Source organism: Crotalus tigris, unplaced genomic scaffold (assembly GCF_016545835.1).
Source record: "Crotalus tigris isolate CLP2741 ecotype Arizona unplaced genomic scaffold, ASM1654583v1 scf7180000024346.1432988, whole genome shotgun sequence".
NCBI lineage: Eukaryota > Metazoa > Chordata > Lepidosauria > Squamata > Viperidae > Crotalus > Crotalus tigris.
The window spans coordinates 612,513-635,473 of NW_024100515.1; the positions used below are offsets into that span (position 1 = coordinate 612,513).

At 36.8% G+C, this 22,961-nt stretch overlaps 1 protein-coding gene across 1 annotated transcript in view; it reads right to left on the reverse strand.

The window, feature by feature from the left end:
• Nucleotides 1-22,961, reverse strand: part of MPP5 (membrane palmitoylated protein 5) — a 60,449-nt gene that overhangs the window by 31,867 nt on the left and 5,621 nt on the right. The window contains exon 2 of the mRNA XM_039326903.1: nt 7,874-8,392. Within this exon, the coding sequence (XP_039182837.1) occupies nt 7,874-8,276 (403 nt within the window). The 5' untranslated portion in view covers nt 8,277-8,392. The remainder of the gene's footprint in view (nt 1-7,873; nt 8,393-22,961) is intronic.

Here is a 22,961-nt window from a genome sequence, read left to right on the forward strand (position 1 = left end):
CTTTTGGAGACATGGATAAGGTTTTTTTCCTCTAAACATGGACAATCTGCTTTATCTAAAAGTAACTGTGGTATGTTCTCTCAAAATGTTTTAAACTACATGCTATTTCTATCCATTTTTGCATTATGGCGACATAAATATTCTGCATGGAAAGGAATTACATAAGAGTAAGCAGGCACATTCTAGGGAACACACATGGGAAACAATGTGCTGGCACTGGTAGCGGCAAGCAAACTATGCAAAAAGCCAAGTGTTATTTCCACTGTGTGCCTGCTTACTCTCTTGTAATCCTTTCTTCTCCAACCCTCTCGGCTGTGTTTGGGGGGGAGGGGAAGAGTCAGACAAACAGGAAATTGCCTATATAAGTTGCTTTTTTTCCCTTCCCCACTCCTCTCTCACAAAGCAAAAAGATTGGTTCCTTCCCCCCATCAATAGTTTTACCACCACAGTACAATTATATTAAGAATCTGAAGACAAGGCTACTTCACAGTTCTTTTCCCTCTTTATCCTACTCTCATTACATTAGATCTATCTGTTATCCATGCCATTTTTATCTGCTGCTTGAGAGCAGACTTTCCATCAGAAACAGTGGGAGGAAGCAAAAAGACAGATAACAATGTAGATTTGAAATTTCTGTTTCTCAGTATCTCACTAAAGACAGCAAAGATTGGGAATGGCCATGAAAAACTGTACATGTGCTAGAGAACATCTTTATAAATATTATTGTTGCTTATAGTCAGAATATTGGGAAAGCCTACATAAACATTATATGTTCAGAGAAAAAATGTTGCTGATTATTGCTTTTCTATTTATGCTGATAAGGCATGACTATGAATTTCTATTGCCTGGTGTCATTCCAATTATAAATATACATCTTTTTGCCTATTTTTATTCTCTTGGACCTTTCAATGTTCATTTTATTAGCCATAAAGAACAGTTTGTTAAGAATCTTGTTTTCTTACTTGCTCATTATGGAATAGTATGGATCTTATGCTCGAGCATGGCATGTGCTTTGCCTGTTTTGCCAGTTGCTCTCTGGAGCTTAACTGCTGAGATAAAAAAAACAGTGCTTTTGAATTTATAGTATTTTCCAATAAATTACATGGTATGGAATGGTTCGTTCCTAGATACTATACTGAAAATTTCAACATAAATCTATGCAATGCAGCTACATCAGACATCTGCCTTTGCAGATCCCTGCAAACCTAATTAAATTTTTCTCAAGGAACAGATGAAAGCTCTGTTCTACCAGCTGTGGGTCTTTCTCATTTGGGATACTTTGCAATGGAAACTCATGCCCTCATCATCTTGTTAATGGAATTTGCATGGGCTTTTAATGAATATTAATTCAGAAGCTGCAACTAATTCAAAATAGGAGACCTGGGTGGGAGTAGATTTAGTAGTGTTATGCCTCATGCTAAAGTCACTGCCCTGACTACTAAGAGATTTCTAGATTCAGTTCAAGGTGTTAGTTTTCTAGCCTACATGAATACTCTCTTCTGACCTGAATCAGCCCTTTGAGAAACTACTTCAGATTTCTTTGCCACCTACAATAAAAAGCAGAAGCCTGGAGTTTCAAAGTTTCTAAACTTCCACATTATGGAATATCTTGCCCTCTAGTATGGAGCTCCCCATCTTGCTTGCATTTTGATGTTAAGACCAACCTATTTTAATGGGGGTTTGTCAGAGGTTTTTGCAATAGAAAAAGGTACAAGACAGGGATGTCCATTGTCACCGTTACTGTTTGTTTTAACATTGGAAATTTTGTTGATTAAAATTCGAGAGTCGCAGGAAATAAAAGGAATAGAAGTAAACAAAAAAGAATATAAGTTAAGAGCTTTTGCAGATGACTTGGTGGTTACTTTGTCTCAACCTACCTATTCTGCAGTAAAGTTATTACAATTGATTTATCAATATGGACGGGTTTTGGGTTTTAAAATTAATAATAATAAGACTAAAATATTACCTAAATATGACCAATCTGGATAAGCAGATTTTGGTTAATTTGACTGACTTTGAGGTTGTTGATAAGATAAAATATTTGGGGGTCACTCTGTCTATTTCTAATGCAAAATTGTATAAATATAATTATGAAAGGCTGTGGGTCAGGGTACAGAAAGACTTGAAGAATTGGGAGAAGTTACAGTTATCTCTTATGGGAAGAATTGCAGTGATTAAAATGAATGTTTTACCAAAATTTCTTTTCTTGTTTCAAATGCTACCCATTTTAAAGAATGAGGTTAATTTAAATGAATGGCAGAAAGGTATTAATAAATTTATTTGGGCAGGGAAGAAACCAAGGGTAAAGCTCAAAATTTTGCAGGACTTCCGTGAGAGAGGTGGACTCAAGGTACCGAATTTGAAATTATATTATGATGCTGTGGTTTTAACATTAATTAGTGATTGGGTAAACTTAACAAATGTAGAAATACTCCATTTGGAGGGTTGGGATTTACTTTTTGGATGGCATGCCTATTTAATTTTTAATAAAAAAGTGGATCGGGTTTTTAAATCTCATATTATAAGGATTCCTCTACTTCAGGGTTTGGAGGAAATATTATAAAAGTGACTTTAAAATACCATTATGGGCTATACCCGGGCATGCGATAGAGGGGATAAGGAGAGGAGTTAAAATGGATAGGGTCTCTTATACACAATTACTTAAATGGGATGGTCAAAATTGGCAGTTAAAATCTTTGGAAGATTTAGTATATGAAAATATTACCTATTCATGGTTTCAATATAGACAAATAGTGGATAGATGGAAGATGGATAGCAATATAGGCTTGCTTAGAGAAGATGAGAATCTCTTTAAACAAGTAAAAGATCAAAGGCGAACTCATATTAAGAGAATTTACCAGGTTCTAGTGGAACTGGATTCAGAATCAGAATTAATCAAAGATTGTATGATTAAATGGGCACAAAATTTTGGTGAACCAGTTCTATTGGATACCTGGGAAATTATCTGGGTGAGAAATGTTAAATTTACGCAAGCCCAGAACTTAAGGGAGAATTTTTATAAAATGTTTTATAGATGGCACCTTGATCCACAAAAAATGTCTCGTATGTATCCTGACTTACAGCCTAAATGTTGGAGATGTGGATGTTTGGATGCTCCCTACTATCATATCTGGTGGTCGTGTAAAAATATAAAAGCTTTTTGGATTAAGATATGGTGGAATATTCAAAGAATTTTTAGAAGGAGGGTAAAATTTACCCCACAATTATTTTTGTTAGGTATTGTTACTGATTGTGATACTAAAGAGATTATACTGATGTTAAATTTAATTACAGCCACAAGGCTGTTAGTAGGGAAATATTGGAAGAAGGAATCTTTGCCTACCTTGCAAGAGTGGTTTTTTAAAGTTTCTTATCTGGCGGAAATGGCAAAGATTTCGGCTTTTTTAAAGGAGAAATCAGAAGAGAAATTTTTTGCCGTATGGGAAAAATGGATAAATTTCATACAATATAAATTGGCTATAAAAAATACCATTTAGCTTTTTCATAACTTGTATTTAAATTTGATATTTTATAGATTGTATTCTTTCTTTCTTTTCTTTTCCTTTCTTTCTCTTTTTTTCTTTCTTTTTCTTTCTTTTCTAAGTATTTTTTTAATGTATATGTTTTTATTGTTATATATATTTTATTGTTAATTACCTTACAAGTTGATTAATTTTTTTTAGAATTTTTAAAATTTTAATTAAGCCTATATTCAGCTCTGGGAAGCTCGGGGGGGGGATGGAGGGGGGTGGTTTGGGAGGGTTTGGGAGAGGGTTGTTTTATTTTTTGTTGTTGTTGTTTTTTGTTTTTTGTAAAACTTTTAAAAAATTTTCAATTAAAAAAAAAAAGACCAACCTATTTTGATAATCTTTGGTGCAGATGGTAGAGCACTTGTAATGGTGTAATTGTCTAATTTTCTTAGATTTGGATGAATATTTTTTCAAGCGAAAGACCTTGAATGCTTCAGAAAGGGAAATACAGTAATATTTTATTAGTAAGAATGAATAAAATTGGTGGCAAACTGAACAGCTTACCCTATTTATTCTTAAGGCATTTAAGGCACATAAAATGCAAACCATTTACAGTATTTCAGTTGGAAAATGATAAAAACTTTTTGTTAAAGTTTCCATCATTTTCCAACTGGAATACTGTAAATGGTTTGCATTTTATTCCAGCAGAATGCAATTCCCTCAGAACATTTTGGATAGGGTTATTCTGTTGAGTTTGAGGTATGATTATTTTTTTATTCACACAATGTATGAACTGGGAAGGAATGCCTGCCATTCTAGGGGTATTGAAGTCTTTATCATTGTTATTTTCTTTTGGGGAAAGACAGAAGTGACAAGCAGCAGTAGTCAAAAGTACAAGTCACAAGCAAAAGAACATTTCCACAGAGATCTGGGAAAAATCCAAGTAAAATCTGGAGAGCCTTTTGCCAGTTGGTGTACACAGTTCTGAAATTGACAGTTTAATAACCTGGAAATACAGTTTCCCATACAGGAAGTCCTTGACTTACAACCATTTGTTTAGTGACCTTTTAAAGTTATAATGGCACGACCATTTTTCATACTTACAACCCTTGCAGCATCCCTGCAGTTATGTGATGAAAAAATCTGGACCTTGGCAACTGACATGTATTTATGAAGGTTGCAGTGTCCTGGGGTCATATGATCACCTTTTGCGACCCTCTGACCAGCAAAGCCAATGAGGAAGCTAGATTCACTGAACAACCATGTTAAAAATTTAACAACTGCAGTGATTTACTTAACAACTATGGCAAGGAAGGTCATATAATGGGGCAAAACTCACTTAACAACTGTCTTGCTTAGCTATAGACATTTCGGGCTGAATTGTGGTGGTAAGTCAAGGACTACCAGTAGATTGTTTCAGTAGTCCCAGCTCGAATTATCAGACCATCCAACAGGAACAAAATAGTCTCAGACATGTCAAACACAAGGCCGGATACGGCCCACAATTGGCTGATATTTAGCCTGCGGGGATGCCCCAGACATGGTAAAGGACTGGCCCCAGCCAACCTGGCGGCCCCCAAGATGTGCGCACAGGAGGTAGTGAGCGTGTGGGGACTGACAGTGTACGACAGCAGGGGCTGCATAGCCCTCTGTGAATACCGGGCTGGCTCTTCAGCAACAGCATTGTGATGGCAACGGCAGCACGTGGAGTCATGGGAGGGCGCACGTGATGGGGACTGCCGGCCACACCTACTCTGTCCCATCTCTTTTTGATTGGAGAACAGGTTGCCACTGGTCATCTCAGCTCCCTTGCAGGTCTTACCTTTGGCCCGTGGGTGGAGTGCATTCCCCTCGCACACTTCGGTACCCACCGCAGCCGCTTGCGCAGGTCCATTAGGCCGCAGCCTGGAGCAGCAGGCCTACCCCACATGAAGGAGGTGAGGCAGTCAGCTAGGAAGCCCCAAGTAGAGGTGGTAGAGCACACCTTGGGCCAGCAGAGATGGGTGAAGGCACGCAATCCTGGCTGGGACTGTGAGACCATGGCGCCAATGGGGATCCGGTTTTCCCAGCTTGAGGTGGTCTTTGGCTTGCTGGGCATTGGCGTGCTCTACCACCTCTACTCGAGCTTCCTACCTGGCCGCTTCACCTCCTTTGTGCTGGGTGGGCCTGTTACTCTGGGTGGCGGCAGCAACCTAATGGACCTGTGTGAGCTGCTGGCGGCAACCTGAGTTGGGGCCAAGGTGCATCTGGTGCACAGGGGGAACAGGCTCCACGCGTGGGCCAAGAGCAAGATCTGCAAGGGGGCCAAGGAGATGACCAGCAGCGACCTGCTCTCCAACTGCAATCTCTCCAACCCTGCCGGGCCCCCATAGGCATCCCCCCACGAGCAACATCAAGGTGGCCACGCCCACCCTGCCCCCCTGAGGGCACCACAATGCTGGTGTAGCCCTCAATGAAATCGAGTTTGATACCCCTGGTCTAACTGATCAGCTGTTAGATCTTCAATGCCAAAATATTCTTAATAAGGCATTAAATTTAGAATTAATCTTGTCTGAACTGAAAATGATGAATAACTGTCCTTATTAAAATAGGAAAAGGAAAAAGTTATTTTCTTATTTTTGCAATATGTTTATTTTTTAAAAAAAGAACTTTTTTATGCAACTTAGAATCACAAACTGTGAAGAGGAAGCCTCATAAATGTTTTAAATAAACAAACAGTTAATTTCTTCCAAAAACATTTCCCAGGGTGGACAAAATATTCCAAATGTGAGTTAGGTTTAAATTATGATTAGAACTTTGCCAAACCATGTTTCCAGCTAGGAAAGTCCAACAACAATTTAGGAATGCAAAAACAAACAAGCTATATTGGATTTTAATATAAAACAATCAAGTACCTTTCCAAACATCATTATTCAAACCCGTTAAAATATGGCAGCAATAAAAATCACATTTTTTAAAAAACTAATGCAAATCACAATATGATCCATAAATTACTAAGCACTAATTTTAATGAGAGATTTAAGCATATTTTTCTTAATTTAGTTTTTCAAGTGTTTTTATTCTGTTAATTGTCAACCAGAATCATGCATTTAAGATGGGAAACATCCAACACATTTTCTTCCTATTTCCCCCACAAGTCTGTGAAGGGAGTTGGTCTGAGAGTGTGTGACTGGCCCAAGGTCATTCAGGCGGCTTTCATGGCTGAGGCGGGACTTGAACTCATGGTTTCTTGATTTCTATTCTAGACGAAATATTATTTGCTGATATACAGATGTCCATAGATTTCTTTATTATAGCAATTCATCTATTTGTGAATTGCTAGTTCATGGTGAGCTACTTCAAATCAATAAATTTCTGAGACAAACGTAAGACAATTTTATTAAACATAGTTTTAAGATTCTTAAGAGTTAATGCCTAAGCAAGCATTTTTTATCATATAACTTATACAAGTTATTTTGAATTTTCACATTGTTTTTAGCTCAATAACTAGCTTTTTATTAGCTAGTCCTTGCTTACTAGCTGCTCATTCAGCAACCATTCAAATTCCCGCAGTCGTGTGATTGCCAAGTACAACTTCACAAAAGGCTTCTAAGAAGCAATGGGGAAGCCAGCAGGAAGTTGCAAGTCAGACATATGAAGCTGCGCTTAATGACTACAGGTGATTCACTTAATGACTGTAGCTGGAACTGACATCAGAAGTCAGTGTGGTCATAGTAGGTTTACAAGAGACATTTCCTGCAAGGAGTTTTTTAGACTGCACTGAGGAGATGGTTACTACATCTCAGAATAGTTAAAAAGATGGAAATCTCGAATAAAACATCTTCATAATTGGATAGAACCGCTTGAGGAGCTGCCTGGACGTGAGGAGGAGGAGAAGAGAAGATCTGGAGATGTATAAACAGGCTGCACACTGATCTGGCTAGAACCAAAGATTACATTACATGGGAAAATGGGGATTTCTCCTTGAGGATGAGGATATTCCCTGTAAATGTGGCACTATTCAAGCAACTAAACATCTTTTATACTGCCCTCTGGGATTGACTTGCACACAGAATGACTTGCTGATCAGAAATATCTCTGCCATTAACATGGCCCAGTACTGGGCTAAAACTATATAACTCTATATTGTATTAAACCTTTTAATTTTGTTTAAATATTAAATTAATAATATCCCCTTTCCTAGTTCCTGCATTTCTGACACGAGATAAAGATGAGACAAGACATTATGTTTCACTTTATGATCACATTGCTTAGCCACAGAGTTGCTCAGTCCCAATTAAGGTCTGTGAATGAGGACTATCTGTATAGACACAATCTCTCAAGCCTAATTAAATATTCATTTAGAAGCACTAAAAGTTTCATTGCATATAAAATAAATTGTTCTACTTAAAAAAAATACATACCTAGGACTTTCACGGCACAATGCGGACTCTCCAGAGTTACTCCTTCTCCTGTGTCAAACATAGGATTGTCTATTCCAGTTTTGGGAGGAATTTGTGCCAGCTTCTTCAGTCTCATAGAAGAATTAAGATCAAGTTCTTGTTTTTTCCCATCTTCTTCCCGTCTTCGTCTTAGGTCCTCTTGCTGCTGTCGAATCCGTTCAAGTTGAGCACTCCGCCGTAATGGCATCATGCGGTTGTCTAGATCACTTGGGCAATCCACAGCCATCTCCCTGTGTTTCTGAGATTCTTCAAGAGGTGCAAGATCCATAATTTTTGTTTCACTGTCTGAATCTTCGGTTACATGTCCATTCATATGAGAAGTTGTCATTGTTCTATGTGAGAAGTTATACGGCTTGTCAGACATAAATTTTATTATAACACTTCTTTCCTTGATAGTTCCACTTAAAATTCATTATAATGTTAAATAATTCTTCTTATGCATTATAAGAGGAAAATGAAAAGATATCTCCAGGAAGAAATCTGAAAAAAATTAAATGTAGATTATATTAAAATGAATAAAATTAATGTAGAAAACCTAATTCTTATATTTAATATTGTATGTACCTTAATTTTCTAGAGGAAAACTCTATGTCAAGCTATACCAAATTTCCTTGTTCCAAACTCTCAAGTAAAAAGCTACTTCTATTTAGGGGAACAAACTAAATTAAAATTGGAAAGAACATTCTATGTGCTATAATTAAATTATAATGGAGAAGCCTCAACTCCAAACTCACTTTAAACCTATGAAAATCTGGAAATGTCTAGAAGAAAATGCATGGAGACACATTTTCAAGTTACCTGTATTTGGATTAGGTGTATGGTATTTTATTTCACAACTGTTTAGTGGCACAGTTTTTGCCTTCATTTTATATATTTCTTATATACAAAAGTTATTATTTTAGGAAAACATATTCTGGTACTTATTTAAAGTGTGTTTACTTAATCTTATTAACAAAAAGTTTTAAAAGCATTTTTTCTCTGCTTTCAAACAGATATATCTTTTTCTATGCACATTGTACAAGGAGTTTCTAGTTCTCATTATAAAATATTAATACATACAACAAACATTAGAATATGCTTTATATTATGCTATAGGAAAGTCTTGTTTCTGTAAATGTCACTTTATCACTGTGTGCTATCCTATCCATTTTATTAATACATGCTGGTGGCAAAGCAAAACCATGGGGATCACTACAATATAAAAACACTTAATAAAACAATTGCTTATTTATAGCAATCAATTTCCTTTACTCCCATTTGTTTAACAGTTGTTCCTTAGTTTAAAAGGGTGGTTTGTTTGAAACTTGTACTTGATTTCAGCATATCTTTTATTGTCATCAACTAAATTTAATTCATTAAAAGATAAAAATGCATCTCCCTGTTCACGTATTGTTACCTTTCTACATTACATGAAGGACCATATAGTACACTTTTGTTTTTAATAGAACATTATCACATGTTCATGGAATAAAAGTGGTGGCTACTATCCCTTGAGATCTGGCATGTAGTCACACTGCTTCTAGGGACAAATATCGAAATATTATATTTGTTACTATAGCCAATAAATAGCTATTATTTAATATACTACTACTAACTACTAAAACTCTCTTGCTTGTATGGGCAAAGCGGTGTATCGCAGGGCAATAATTTAAAACCAAGGTACCTCAAATGGGCTATTTTAAAGAATGCATCCAGAACCCATGATTCCTATGGAATTAAAATTTGGCAAATTTTATAAAGCATTTAATGGACTCCAGAAGATGGTAGAGGACAGGAAGACCTGGAGGAACATTGTCCATGGGGTCGCGATGGGTCGGACACGACTTCGCAACTAACAACAACAATAAAGCATTTAATGATCTAAAATACAAAAGTACATTAGGTCAGCTATTCTTGAAGGTAATGAGGAATCTGGTAAGGAAATATCTCTCACAAAGTAGTAGTCTCTCATTTTTGTAGTTGCCAAGTTCAATTCAGGTTAACTTTTAACTTTTTCAGTCTATCAAGGTTAGGCAGGTTAGTTAACTTCTAGTTGTCACATGCTGTAATAACTATCCCTTAAAATATGTCCTTGCTGAAAAATACAGTTTGTTGCATCATTTCATGAATGATTTTTTTTAAAAGTGAATATAATTATGTCAATAAATATAGCCATTTATTTCAGTTCATTTATATTACATCTATTATCCTTGATTTTAGTGTAATTTCAGTAGATGTTTTTGTAATAAAATTGGCTTAAGATTATCGTCACTAAATAATCTAGTTCAGGGGTGCGAAACGGCCTGAAGCGCCATGCGGTGTCCTGCCACAAGCAACAGCAACGGCCCGAAGCGCTATGCAACCTTCTGCAGTGATTAGCCGCACTGACATGATGACCACACGGCTTGACAAGTGTCAGGGCATGGGAAGCCTTGTTGTGGCGGGCCTACTGGTCAGGTAAGCAGATGCAGGGCATGTAGGGCAGCTTCACCCCCCCTACCCCCGCCTCCAAATAGGGCTTACTTTCAGGGAAACACAGTATGTATTCTTTGTAAACTTCTGAGCTGAATGAGAGGATTTATTGCTTCACAGCAAATCATCTTCCTATATACTGTATATATAAGATAATAAAATGTGCTTGTGCTAACAAAATTTGTATAGCAATAAGCAATAGCACTTATATACGGTTCCAAGTGCTTTTCAGCATTCTGAGCATTCAGCATATTGCCTCCAACAATCTGGATCCTCATTTTACCTACCTCAGCAGGATGGTAGATTGAGTCAACCTTGAGCCAATCAGGATCGAACTCCTGGCTGGGGACAGTTAGTCTGCAATACTAACCATTGCACCATCACAGCTCTTTCATTGTATTAAGATGTAGTTATAAAACTGATGTATGTAAAAAGCCAACCTTAACCAACATATGTTCAGCATTCAATAGTTCAAATGATCCTCATGTATAAGCAATATTTATAGGAATACTATATACTAGTATACCACAGGGCTTTAACTGTATACAGTACCATTCTTAAACCATGGAATTAACATTTTAAGGTCCCTAGTGACAGTTTTGGGCTTCAAGAACTTCAGCTCAAACCTTCTTTGCTCTCACTGTGAGGTCTTGACAAAGGACCATAAAAAGAAAAAAAAACCCAGTGCACACTGTTATCTTCATTGTAGCAAAGTCCTGGTAAATATATTTCCTTTTAAAATAAGAGTAATAGTCTTCCTACAAATGAAACGTTTCAGTTTTTCAGTTTGATACTATGCACTGAAATAGAAAAGAGTAAAAAGAGTGTTTATATCTGATAATCTCCAGTTCACATAATAATGAATAAACAGAATAAGAACTAGATGTAATTCTCATAAATCATCATCATTACCCATTCAATACATGCAAAAGTTTTGCATTCTAAACTCTAAAGTTTGCATATTATAATCTTGTTTGAGAAAACACGCAGCAAATGGAAACTTACGGCAAATCTTAAGAAAGAGCCAGAGCATTTGAAAAATGAATAGCAGTACCTCAGTTAATATGAAAAAATAAGATTGATAAAATCAAAGAAGGGGATGCTATAATAGGAACCCATAATACAGGGGTGTCAAACTCAATTTCACTGAGGGTCACATCAGCATTGCGGTTACCCTCAGGGGGCCGGGTGGGTGTGGCCTACTGGGTGGGCATGGATGGAGTGGATGTGGCCTACTGGGTAGGCATGGCCAGCTCTACATCGCTCGCATCAAGGGTGCCTATGGGGGCCTGGGCAGGAGTGGGACAGAAATGAGGGTCTCTGGCAGAAGGGGGTGGGACCGGGGCAAGCGCCAAAGCATGGTCCATTTCTTCATTCTTCACAAAGGGTGACACCTCCCCATAGGGCCGACACAGCAGGGGCTGGTTCCTTGCTGTTTCTAGACAGTCTTGTGGAGCTAAGACTGAATGCGTTTCAGCATAGATGGCTACCACAAAATTGTACATTGGCTCCCGGCCGGCCTGGGCCAGGGCCAAGGCAGCGGGGGCCGTTCCCTCACTGTTTCCAGGATGGCTTCGCAGGCCACATGAAACCACTTTGCGGGCCGCATCCAGCCCCCAGGCCTTGTGTTTGACATGTCTGCCATAATAAAATCAATAATCAAAGGAACAGCCCAATGGACAAATGTGATGATGAGAATATCTGGATAATCATTTGGATAAGTGGAAATTAGAAAGAGCATTCAAGCCCCTTCAGAATAGAATCTCTGAAGCTTCAAGGAAAGAAATCAGAGAAAGAGAGGAAGAGTTGTAGTATGTATTCAAAATAACTGTTGCAGCTCATAAATCCTAATTAATGAACTTGGCACTATTGTAAAAAGCATCTGGGCTAAAAAAGTAAAAGAATAAAAGCACTACTGTCCTGATATCTATTTCACTTGCCCTATCAAGGAGAAGTGTTGATGCTTTTCCAAGTAACAGGCATCCCAAAGTGGGAAGAAGTGCTGGTAGAGAATGTAAACTATCCCAGTATCTTTGTTTCTCTAAACTCTGTAGAAAGCACAAGAGGATCAACTATTCTTGACATGGATACTTACACAACAGGGAAGATTCAGTAAAAGATTTAGAAATTCCAGGAACACTAGTGGAAAATTGCAATGTGATGACGGAATTCTTCACTTATTTTTGTTGAAGTTCAAAATGTTGATTTTAATAAAAAATTAAGCAATGTGGATTTCATTACAAGAGAATAGGACAAGAAGTTCAAGAGGGATGTGAGTCCTAAAAAAAAAGAGGACAATTAAAAAAAAGTCTAATGGAGACTAGAATGGAAGCCAAACTAGTTATATGAAAACCTTACTAAAATCTAAAAATAAAAAAGGACACATATAGATGGTAGAAAAGGACAAATTGACATGGCATGTAGCCCAGAACTGTAGGGGAAATCCTTAGATTAATGTTATCACTAAGTACTGAAGAAATACTTTGGGCAATAATTTTCTTGAGAAATCTTGATGGAATAAATGAAATGCAAGACAAATGGATGACAGCAAACAGCATTATCCTCAAGAGAGACAGGGCCAAAAGAATCCAAGGAACTAGAGATTTTAATCTCTAGAGCAGATTTAAGAGATCAGTTTGTGATCATCTTGAAAACAGCAATAATTACCAGAAGTCAGCATCAACAATGACAAATAAATTTGTCACGAACAAATTTGGCCACAGTAATCATAATGTGTTTTCTGATTGAATATCTTTGAAAATAGATTGTGCAGATATTGTCAATATAGGTATTCCTTGCTTACTGACAGCCTAATGCAGCAACCAGTTACAATAGTACTAACAAAATAAAATTGTGACCAATCCTTGCATTTACGACTATTGCAGTGTCCTGCAGTCATGCGATCAAAAGCAAAAGGAAAATCATAAGTTATGGTCACAAGATTTTTTGCTTAGCACTTGTGTTGCTTGTCTAAATGGCTAAAAGGGAAAGTGAGGTCGTTAGTTTGTCACAGTAGCATGATTTTCCACTTAGGAAATGAATCACAGGTCTCTATTGTAGTTGCTAAGCGAAAATTATCTTTATAGAATCAGATTCATAGATCTGGAATGGGCTATAGAAATAATCTAGCCCAATTGCCTACTCGGGCAAGATCTACTACATTTCTACTAGATTACCATCTAATCTCTGCTTGAGATCTTGATGAGGCACTCACTACTTTATAAAGCAGCCTGCTCCATAGGCTGACAATTTGCACAGTAAAGAAGCTTGTTTAATCTCTAACCTGAAACTACTTCCTTGTAATTTGAACATAGCACTGCTTTTTAAAACAATAAAAATGTCTGCTTAACCCACTATTTCTCAAAGGAACTGGTCGAAGGAAGTTTCTCAAAGGAACTGGTCAAGTTTACAAATCAGTAATGGGTCACTCTGGCGGTGGCTGAGGAAAATAGATGTTGATGACAACCAATTTCCTTCTTCTAGGCCAGTGGTTTCAACCTTTTTAATGCTGCGACCCCCAACCGGTCAAGTCGAGGACTACTCAACCGGTCGTAAGTCGAGGACTACTCAACTGGTGCAGCACCGTTTGCAGAATGGGATTTTTGGCGGGCTCAGCAGGGCAGAGACAGCCTGGACAATTCCTATTGGCTTTTGAAAGCCAATAGAATTAGACTCTATTCAAGAGGGTCTATTCTATTGGCTTTCAAAAGCCAATAGAATAAAAGGGAGTAGCACAGCTAAGGAAAAGGGGAAAAAATGGCGGACTGCGTTATTTGGCGACCCCCGTGAAATGGTTGTTCGACCCCAAATGGGGTCCTGACCCACAGGTTGAGAACCACTGCTCTAGGCCAGGGGTAGTCAACTTTGGCTTTTTTATGACTCGTGGACTTCAACTCACAGAATTCCTGAGCCAGCATGGAATTCTCTCCCTCGGCATGGCTAGCTCAGGAATTCTGGGAGTTGAAGTCCACGAGTCAAGGTTGCCTACCCCTGCTCTAGGCAGAAGCTGCAATTGATTTTTTTTTTCTATGAATAGGAAAGGTATTTCCTTGGATCCGATTATTGGTTTTCTTTACATGGTCAAATTAGTTTATTGAAAGCTTGTACTATATTTTGGTTCTACAGATTCAGCAGAATTTGAAAATGTTCTGCCTTTCCCATTTTGGACCTCTTCAAATAAATGTAAACAATTTTTAGGCAGAGAGATATGTCAAATTTTATAGGAGGAAGATTTTTATATCCAGTAAATAGGCAATAGCAACTGTAAGCCTTCAGTAGTTTATCTATGGAAGATTAAAATTTATCTATGTAAGATAAAAAAAAGCATTAATTGAACTGAATCAAACTTAGCATTGATAAAAAGAGCTAAGGTCCTAGTCAGATTTGTTTGCTGTTAATTTTACTAATTTAGAGTCTGCTTAGTCTAATGGTTAAGGCACCAGGCTAGAAAGCAGGAGAGCTTAAGTTCAGGTCCTGGCTTAACCATGAAAGCCAGGCAGGTGACTTTGGACCAGTCACTTTCTCTCAGCCCAACCTACTTCACAGGGCAGGTTGTTGTGGGGGAAATAGGAGGAGGAAGGTGTGCTGAATGTGTTCACCGCTTTGACTTACTTTTAAAAATAATAAAAGGCGGGATACATAAATAATCTAGGACAACCTAAGAAATTGATTTGCATTTACATTGATTTAGGTGGCGAGAAATACCTCAATTAACAAGGATTTATTTTCTGCTACTACAGTATTTACTATCAATATAAAATACCAGCATTGCAAAGAGAGTTGTCATTGTGGAGAAAATAGAAGAAAGGTGTATTAAGATGTTTAGTACCTTGAGTTATAAACAATAAAGGTGGGATACAAATGAATAAATAAAAATGTTGAAACAAATGGTATGCGATTTTATTCTTTTTTTCCTCTCTTACGCCTTTCCACCTTTAGGTAGCAGCTGGAACTTCTCATTTAGGCCAGATTAGCATTCCTTTGGCACTCTTTGAAACTGAATGTTTGTTTCTATAGCAACAGCTTTCCCAGCTACTAAAGGGGGAAAAAAATTACATCATGAAGTTGTATCAAGCCTTTCCTTTCTCACAAAGGTTCTCCTAAGATTTCAGGAGATTAACCTTTTAAACTAAAAAAAATCCCTAGATGTTATACAATACAGCATACATCTAGCAGTTATCAAGTCCTTTGCAAATGGCTAAAACACCCTAGTAAGTAGAAGTAACGATACCAAAACCTCTGAAGAACAGCACATAAAATATATTTATGTCAGTCATTTGAGACAGCTTGTATACTTAATGACCCAGGTGAGGATTCATTTTATGTTATACACTTAAAAATAGATGCAATCCAAAATAATATATCAGTTATCTAAATGCTGAATAGATATTACTGAAATCTTAAATAGTGAAGTACTAAACATTTGGCTGTTTCTTTCAAGGAGATACTTGCAATATAAATTGAATATGGAATTTATCTATGTATAAAGAATAAAAAATTCAAAACATTTACCAAATAATTTTCACTGCAAAAAAACAAAAAACAAAAACACCTTTAACTAATTATCCATCCTGGATAATTTGTATTTTAAGCATAAACAGACTAATTCTGTTTTTTCAATCTTTAGGAAAAAAAATCCAATGAAATTATATTTGATATTATCAGATACAGTTTACACTGTTCTAAATAATTAAGTGGAAAATTCCTTACCGCCCTTCAAAAAGGCATGTGAAGAAATATCTAGATCAGGAGAAGGCAATGTAGTGCTCTCCAGATATTTTGAACTATAATTTTTCATAAACCATAGTCAGCATGGTCAATTCTTCCCCGATTTATAATAATTCATTTAGTGACTGAAGTTATAATGGCACTGAAAAGTGATTTAAGACAATTTTTCACATGACCATCCCCAGGGTCACATGATCAAAATTCAGACTCTTGGCAACTGTCTCATATATCTATGATTGTTGCAGTGTCCTGAGATCATGTGATCACCTTTTGTAACTTCTGACAAGCAAAAGTCAATGGGGATCCACTTAACAACTGTGTTACTAACTTAGGAACTGCAGTGATTCACTGAACAACTGTAGCAAGAAAATTCATAAAATGGGGCAAAACCTACTTAACAAATGTCTCACCTAGCAACAGAAATTTTTGATTCAATTGTGTTAGTAAGTATATATGGATGCAATCAAATTGTTTAGTATGATCAGCAGGGGAAAATAAGTAAATCTTCACAGTATAGAAGCAAAAGATACTTCCAACCTAAATGATACTTATTCAATTATAGCTGAATGAAGACTCTAGACTCCATTAATGATTATAATATAACATTTTTCTGCAATTGTCTGTAATATAATCAATGGACTTCTACTGAATGTGAACAAACTAAACCATCTCTTCTATCAGCATACTAATAAAGCTAACTTTCTCCCATATTTGTCATTTTTTAAAAAAATTAAATTTGAAGATCAGAATTTTATCAATGAAATTTTCCTAGCGATGGATGGATGGATGGATGGATGGATGGATGGACGGACAATAGACTGATTTATTTTAGGTTGAAGTTATTTAGTGGGATGAGGAAGCTTCTTTAAAGTTTACTACATTGCAGAAGATTTCCAGGAAGCAGTATCCAATCTCGGAAGTAATGTTTTAAAAAAACTTGGCCTAGTCATGTCTTCAACCTACCTAAAGAGCAATTAATGTTACCATATTTCTTAAGGTACAACAAGGTAACTGTCTCAGAATAAGCCAACAAATTCTTTCTGACAATGTAACAGAACAGAAAGAAATTTCTTCTGTCCTCCAGACTCAGTGAATTGGTACGATGCATCCGCAAAAGATGACTGCCTATCAACCTTTGAACATAGTATAATTGTGATTCCTTTCATTTAACAGGAGTAGGGAATAACAGAAACGGGAATAAATTTAACAGATTACTATTTCTCTTTCTGTATGAGTTTGGCATAATTGTGAAACTTAGAAGGCTGCCCACTGTGATGAAGATTTTGAGTGGCATAAAACAGCCAGACAATAAAACTTGGGAAATAATTATATTCTTCTACTATCTGCAAGGCAAAATAAAGAGCACTATATTTATTTCTTGGGACACTCCTGAATATTTTATAATTTCATAAGAAAGGAACTTTCAGCCATTTGATCGCTTATCCTACTTCAATTAGGAGTGGCTTTTCTGAGTCATCAGTTTAGTTTCATTCAACTTGTTTTGTACTGAGTAGAACTTTCATAGTGTGCAGTGAGATCAATTATTTTGCAAGCCTCAGACACAATTATCTTTCTCTTATGTATCATTTTTTCTGCCCCAGAGAAAAAGAACTTTGCTCTCAAGTAGTACAAGAAACTCAATAGCTAAAGCATTTTTTCTGAAATCAGGCTACAAATCCTCTGTAGATCAGCCACAGAAAACTATTTACACTGTATCTTGACAAAGTGATATCAGAATATACCAGGACTTTCCTTCCCCAGACAATGATAAAAGCATTGTAACTAAATGAGAAGATTGAAGTCATACCCTCTTGAACCTATCAAGCAGCCTGCCAAAATGCTAGATTACTTCTAAAAAAAGTCTGAAATTGTCTCTATGTATGTATAAAATCTATGACAGCAATGACACAAAAATAGCAAAAAAGTGATAAAATCCCTTTATGACAAGGCAAATTACACCTACTTATTTCTTCTCCTCTCCCACCACTTTTGTAAGTATATATTATAATTTTTCCTGGGGCTAGCAAACCACTTCTATGTCCCAAATTTTTTGGATATTCCTGCTGCAACATGATGTCTTAGGACAGTGATGGCAAACCTTTTAGAGACCAAGTGCCCCAAAACCGCCCTGCCTCTGCTCCGCCCATACACTCTGCCCCTTCTGCTGCCCCCGACCCGCAGGGCCATCTACCACCTGCACAGCCTGCCGCAGCAGCATGATGCGGTGCGGGGGCGGAGTCTCGTCCCTGCTGCCCAGCTGCCTTATGCTTGGCTACGCTGCTCCATGTGGACTGCACCGGGGATCGACTCTCCTCTGGGGGAGCTGTTAGTGAGGGGGCTGCAGGTCGTAAGTCGAGGACTACTCAACCGGTCGTAAGTCACGGACTACTCAACTGGTGCAGCACCGTTTGCAGATGGGACTTTTGGCGGGCTCAGCAGGGCAGAGACAGCCTGGACAATTCCTATTGGCTTTTGAAAGTCAATAGAATTAGACTCTATTCAAGAGGGTCTATTCTACTGGCTTTCAAAAGCCAATAGAATAAAAGGGAGTAGCACAGCTAAAGAAAAGGGGGAAAAAATGGCGGACTGCATTGTTTGGTGACCCCGTGAAATGGTCGTTTGACCCCAAATGGGGTCCCAACCCACAGGCTGAGAACCACTGATCTATAGTAATACCAGCACTATGAACTGGAATTTCAAATCTAACAAAGTTTTTGTTTTATATTTATATATTTAAATATGTGCAGGTGGTCCTTGACTTATGACTACAATTCAGCCCAAAATTTCTGTTGCTAAACAACACAGTTATTAAGTAAGTTTTGCGCCATTTTATGATCTTTTCTTCCCACAACGGTTAAGTTAGTAACACAGTTGTTCAGTGAGTTTGAGCTTCCCCATTGACTTTACTTGTCAAAAGATCCCAAAAGATGATCATATAACCCCAGGACACTGCTGCCTTCATAAATACATGCAGTTGCCAAGCATCCAAATTTTGATCACATGACCACTGAGATGCTGCAACAGTCATGTGAAAAATGATAATAAGTCACTTTTTTCAGTGCTGATACAACTTCGAACAGTCATTAAGTGAATTGGTTGTAAATCAAGGACCTCTTGCATGTTATTAACTTTTCTAAGATTAGCAATAACCATGCAAACATCTATGAAAAATCACAAGTATGTAATGAATGCAATAGCATTATCAAGTTCATTTTCTCAACAAGTTAGAGATACACTTTCTTCAGTTAAGAAGGTAATGCATAATTATTATTAACAGGAATTCATAGCTTTTTCTTGCATAGATTGATCTAATCCTCTTTTCAAATCATTTACATAAATGGCAATATTTCATATTGTGGCAACATATTTTGCAACTTACTTATGCATTGTATTTTAGAACTCCTATAAATACTATTTAAACTCTTACAAACAAGCAGATAGTCCTTACTTAATGACAGTAGTTGGTACTGGCAACTCTGCTGGAAAGTGAACCAGTCACTAAGTGGAAAATCAAATGAGTGCAACTGTGCTTTCTAGCTGGAAAGAGACAGGATTATTCAGTTTGGCTGAACTCTAACCACTCCTGGCCCATTGGCATTCTCAATTACATGGTTACTGTCTTATACACATCAAAAACAATGTGATTGTGCCGCAGCCTGGGGCTGGAGCCATAGGCATGGTATACAAGCAGCTTACTCTCTTGAAATTCCTTTTTCTCCAATCTCTCTGTTGGGGGCGGGGAGCAAGCAATTTTATATAGCCAACTTCTCCTTTACCTGAAAAGGTTTGCTCCCCTTTCCCATTGAGATTGCATTGATTTTGATGTACACAGAGCAAACAGCTTACTCTCTTGCAAAGGAGAGATTACTTATAGAAATTGCTTGTTCATTTTCTCCCCTCCCCATCTTGAAAGCAGAACAGAGAGAGAACATAGTCAGACACAGGAGATGTACTAACTATAATGGTGATCACATGACTGAGGGATGCTGAGAAAAATGGGCTATAAAGTTTTTTTTCAGCACTGTTTAAACAGCCACTGAATGAATAGTGGGTAAGTGAGGAGTAACTGTAATCAGACGAAGAAACAAAGACTCTTGGAACAGGAGACAAGATAGCCAAACCTGGAAGGATAAGAAGGAATGTAAGTGCCCCTGCAAGAAAAAAAAGTCATGATAATTGAAGACTTTGCTAATCTATTTCCCTGAGTCTTTAAAGAGATTGATGAGCCTCATCAATTGGCCCCCTTTGCAAACCAATTCTATCTCCAGGGTTTCTCCTAAAATTTATTTCCATAAAGCAATCCTAAATAAAGGAATGGAATGCTTAGCATTGATATTTTAAAAAGATTTAGGCACAATAGGCTGTAATCTCAAGATTCTTTCAAATTGTTCAGAAATGGTCTAGTCATAAGTGCATTTTTATTTATTTACACACACAAGTTAGATTTGCTTTACTTATCTAAGTAAATAAAGATTAAAGTAAGTAAAGGTTGAGGGGGGGGGAAAGAGAGTGAGATAACGTCTTCTCTGGAGACTATAGTAAGCTGTTAGCCCTCTCAGATAAACCTACTTTATTATAAGGCTTTACTATAAGGTTACATTGACAGAATCTAGAAGTCTGAAAGTACAGATCTCCTACCATTTCTTTTTACAGCCTAATCAATTAGAGCAGGTCATTCCTAAGTTTTTTTTTTCCTGACTGTTATGCAACTGCAGGTTCTTTCTCCTCTTGTCTGACTGATCCCTAGATAGCATCTCTTCCCCTGGGTCTCAAGATCATTCCCACATACCATTATTTAAGCCAAGCATCCATCCACTTCTCTTCTTTCCACTTAATTGAGCTGCATATGTTTATGGCCAATTCTCTTGCAATCCAAAGCAAATTTTTGTTTTAGCCATTGTTAATTGATAAACTCATTGATTCAAGTTGTTTTTCTCAACATTTTTATTTTGGAAGAACATTTAAGGTATTTTTCAGATCTCAGGAAACCCTTGCATAAAAATCTAAAAAACCATGAAAACTTCACAATGCAACTCACTTCTAACCTACAATCTAGCTTTACAAAGTTTATAACAAAACAAAACAGCAGGCTGGCGGTTGAGTTCTGGTTCGTAAAAATCCCCATCAGTACAAGCGCTAGTATTGCACGGCATTGGAAATTTAAAGTTTTTCTTCCAATCACAATGTTTGGTGGAATCTTAGAATTTTGCAGTTGAGAAAAACTGGGATAGAGTACCGAACTCACACAACCAACAGAGACATTTAACCTGAGCAAATTTCTTTTTCTTTTTCTTTTATTGAAATTTTTTTATTTTTTAAAACATACAATCATTTATAAAAATATAATAAAATTTTAAAATAGAGAAAAAAAAACCCCTTACCCTCCCTCCCACCCCCAACCCCCCTCCCTTCATTTCCCAGAGTAGAATACAGGGTTAAAAAAAAAGAAAATTATAATAATTAAGAAAAAAGAAAAAAAAGAGAAAAAAAATCATAATTAACCTTTAACTCCATAACCTATAAAACAATTCTCTATAATATTTGATATTCATTCATAAAATAAATGAAACTTTTTAATTCCATACTTTTTCTGAATATAATCTATCCACCTTCCCCATACAGTAATATATCTTTCTTGTGTATGATCCTTTAAATAAGCAGAAATTTTTGCCATTTCTGCAAAACTAGATACTTTAAATATCCATTCTTCTAAAGTAGGCAAAGAATCTTTCTTCCAATATAAACCTACTAGTAACCTTGCTGCAGTTAATAAATTCAACATCAAAGTAGTTTCTTTTTCATTTAAGTCAACAAAAATACCAAGTAAAAATAGTTGAGGAGTAAACTTTATCTTTTTTCTAAAAATCTTTTGAATGTTCCACCAAATCATAATCCAAAAAGCCTTTCAATATATTACACATAACTCCAAGTCGGTGCTATGCAGACAACATGTTTGCTTGAAAGACACATTCTAATTTAGAGATCCTAGTTCATACAGAATATTGTAAGCATGCTGTGAATAAAACTGAACTCAAATTAAACTAGTGTCATATTGACTACAATTAGTAAAGGACCCAAATGATCAGATGTTTTGTCTAAGAGATAAATCATTGTTAATGTCAAGAGTGAATTATGGAAAAATCGAAACCGAAGAAAAGGAAAGGCGGGAAAGAAAGTAGGGCTGAAGAGAGAGATAGTTTTATTTGTTACGTGTTAGCATTTTACAGTTGATATAGTGTTCTCCTTTTAGTTTGAACATTTCTAAAGTTATCCATAGCATCTTCAGAATAAGGAGTATTATAGTATCAAAAACCCAAACAGTTGTGTATGACAAAAAAAAAAAAAATGCAAGAAACATTGCAAGTTCACTTAAAAGAATAAAAACTAATATGAAAATACTGGTAGAAAGTTAGTGGTTCATTTTGAGAAATTAATGTTTGTTAAAATTAACTGAAAATAGTTATTAAGATTAGGCTTCTGTCAATAATAATAATAATAATAATAATAATAATAATAATAATAATAATAATAATAATGTTGGAAGGGACCTTGGAGGTCATCGAGTCCAACCATTTTGGACAAATGGCTGTCCAGTCTCTTCTTAAAAACCTCCAGTGTTGGAGCATTCACCGCTTCTGGAGGCAGGTTGTTCCATTGGTTAATTGTTCTAACTGTCAGGAAGTTTCTCCTTAGTTCTAGGTTGCTTCTCTCCTTGATCAGTTTCCATCCGTTGCTTCTTGTCCTGCCTTCAGGCACCTTGGAGAATAACATGACTCCCTCTTCTTTGTGGCAGCTCCTGAGATATTGGAACACTGCTATCATGTCCCCCATCATCCAGTGAGATTTGCTTATGCCAGAAGAAACACAAGTT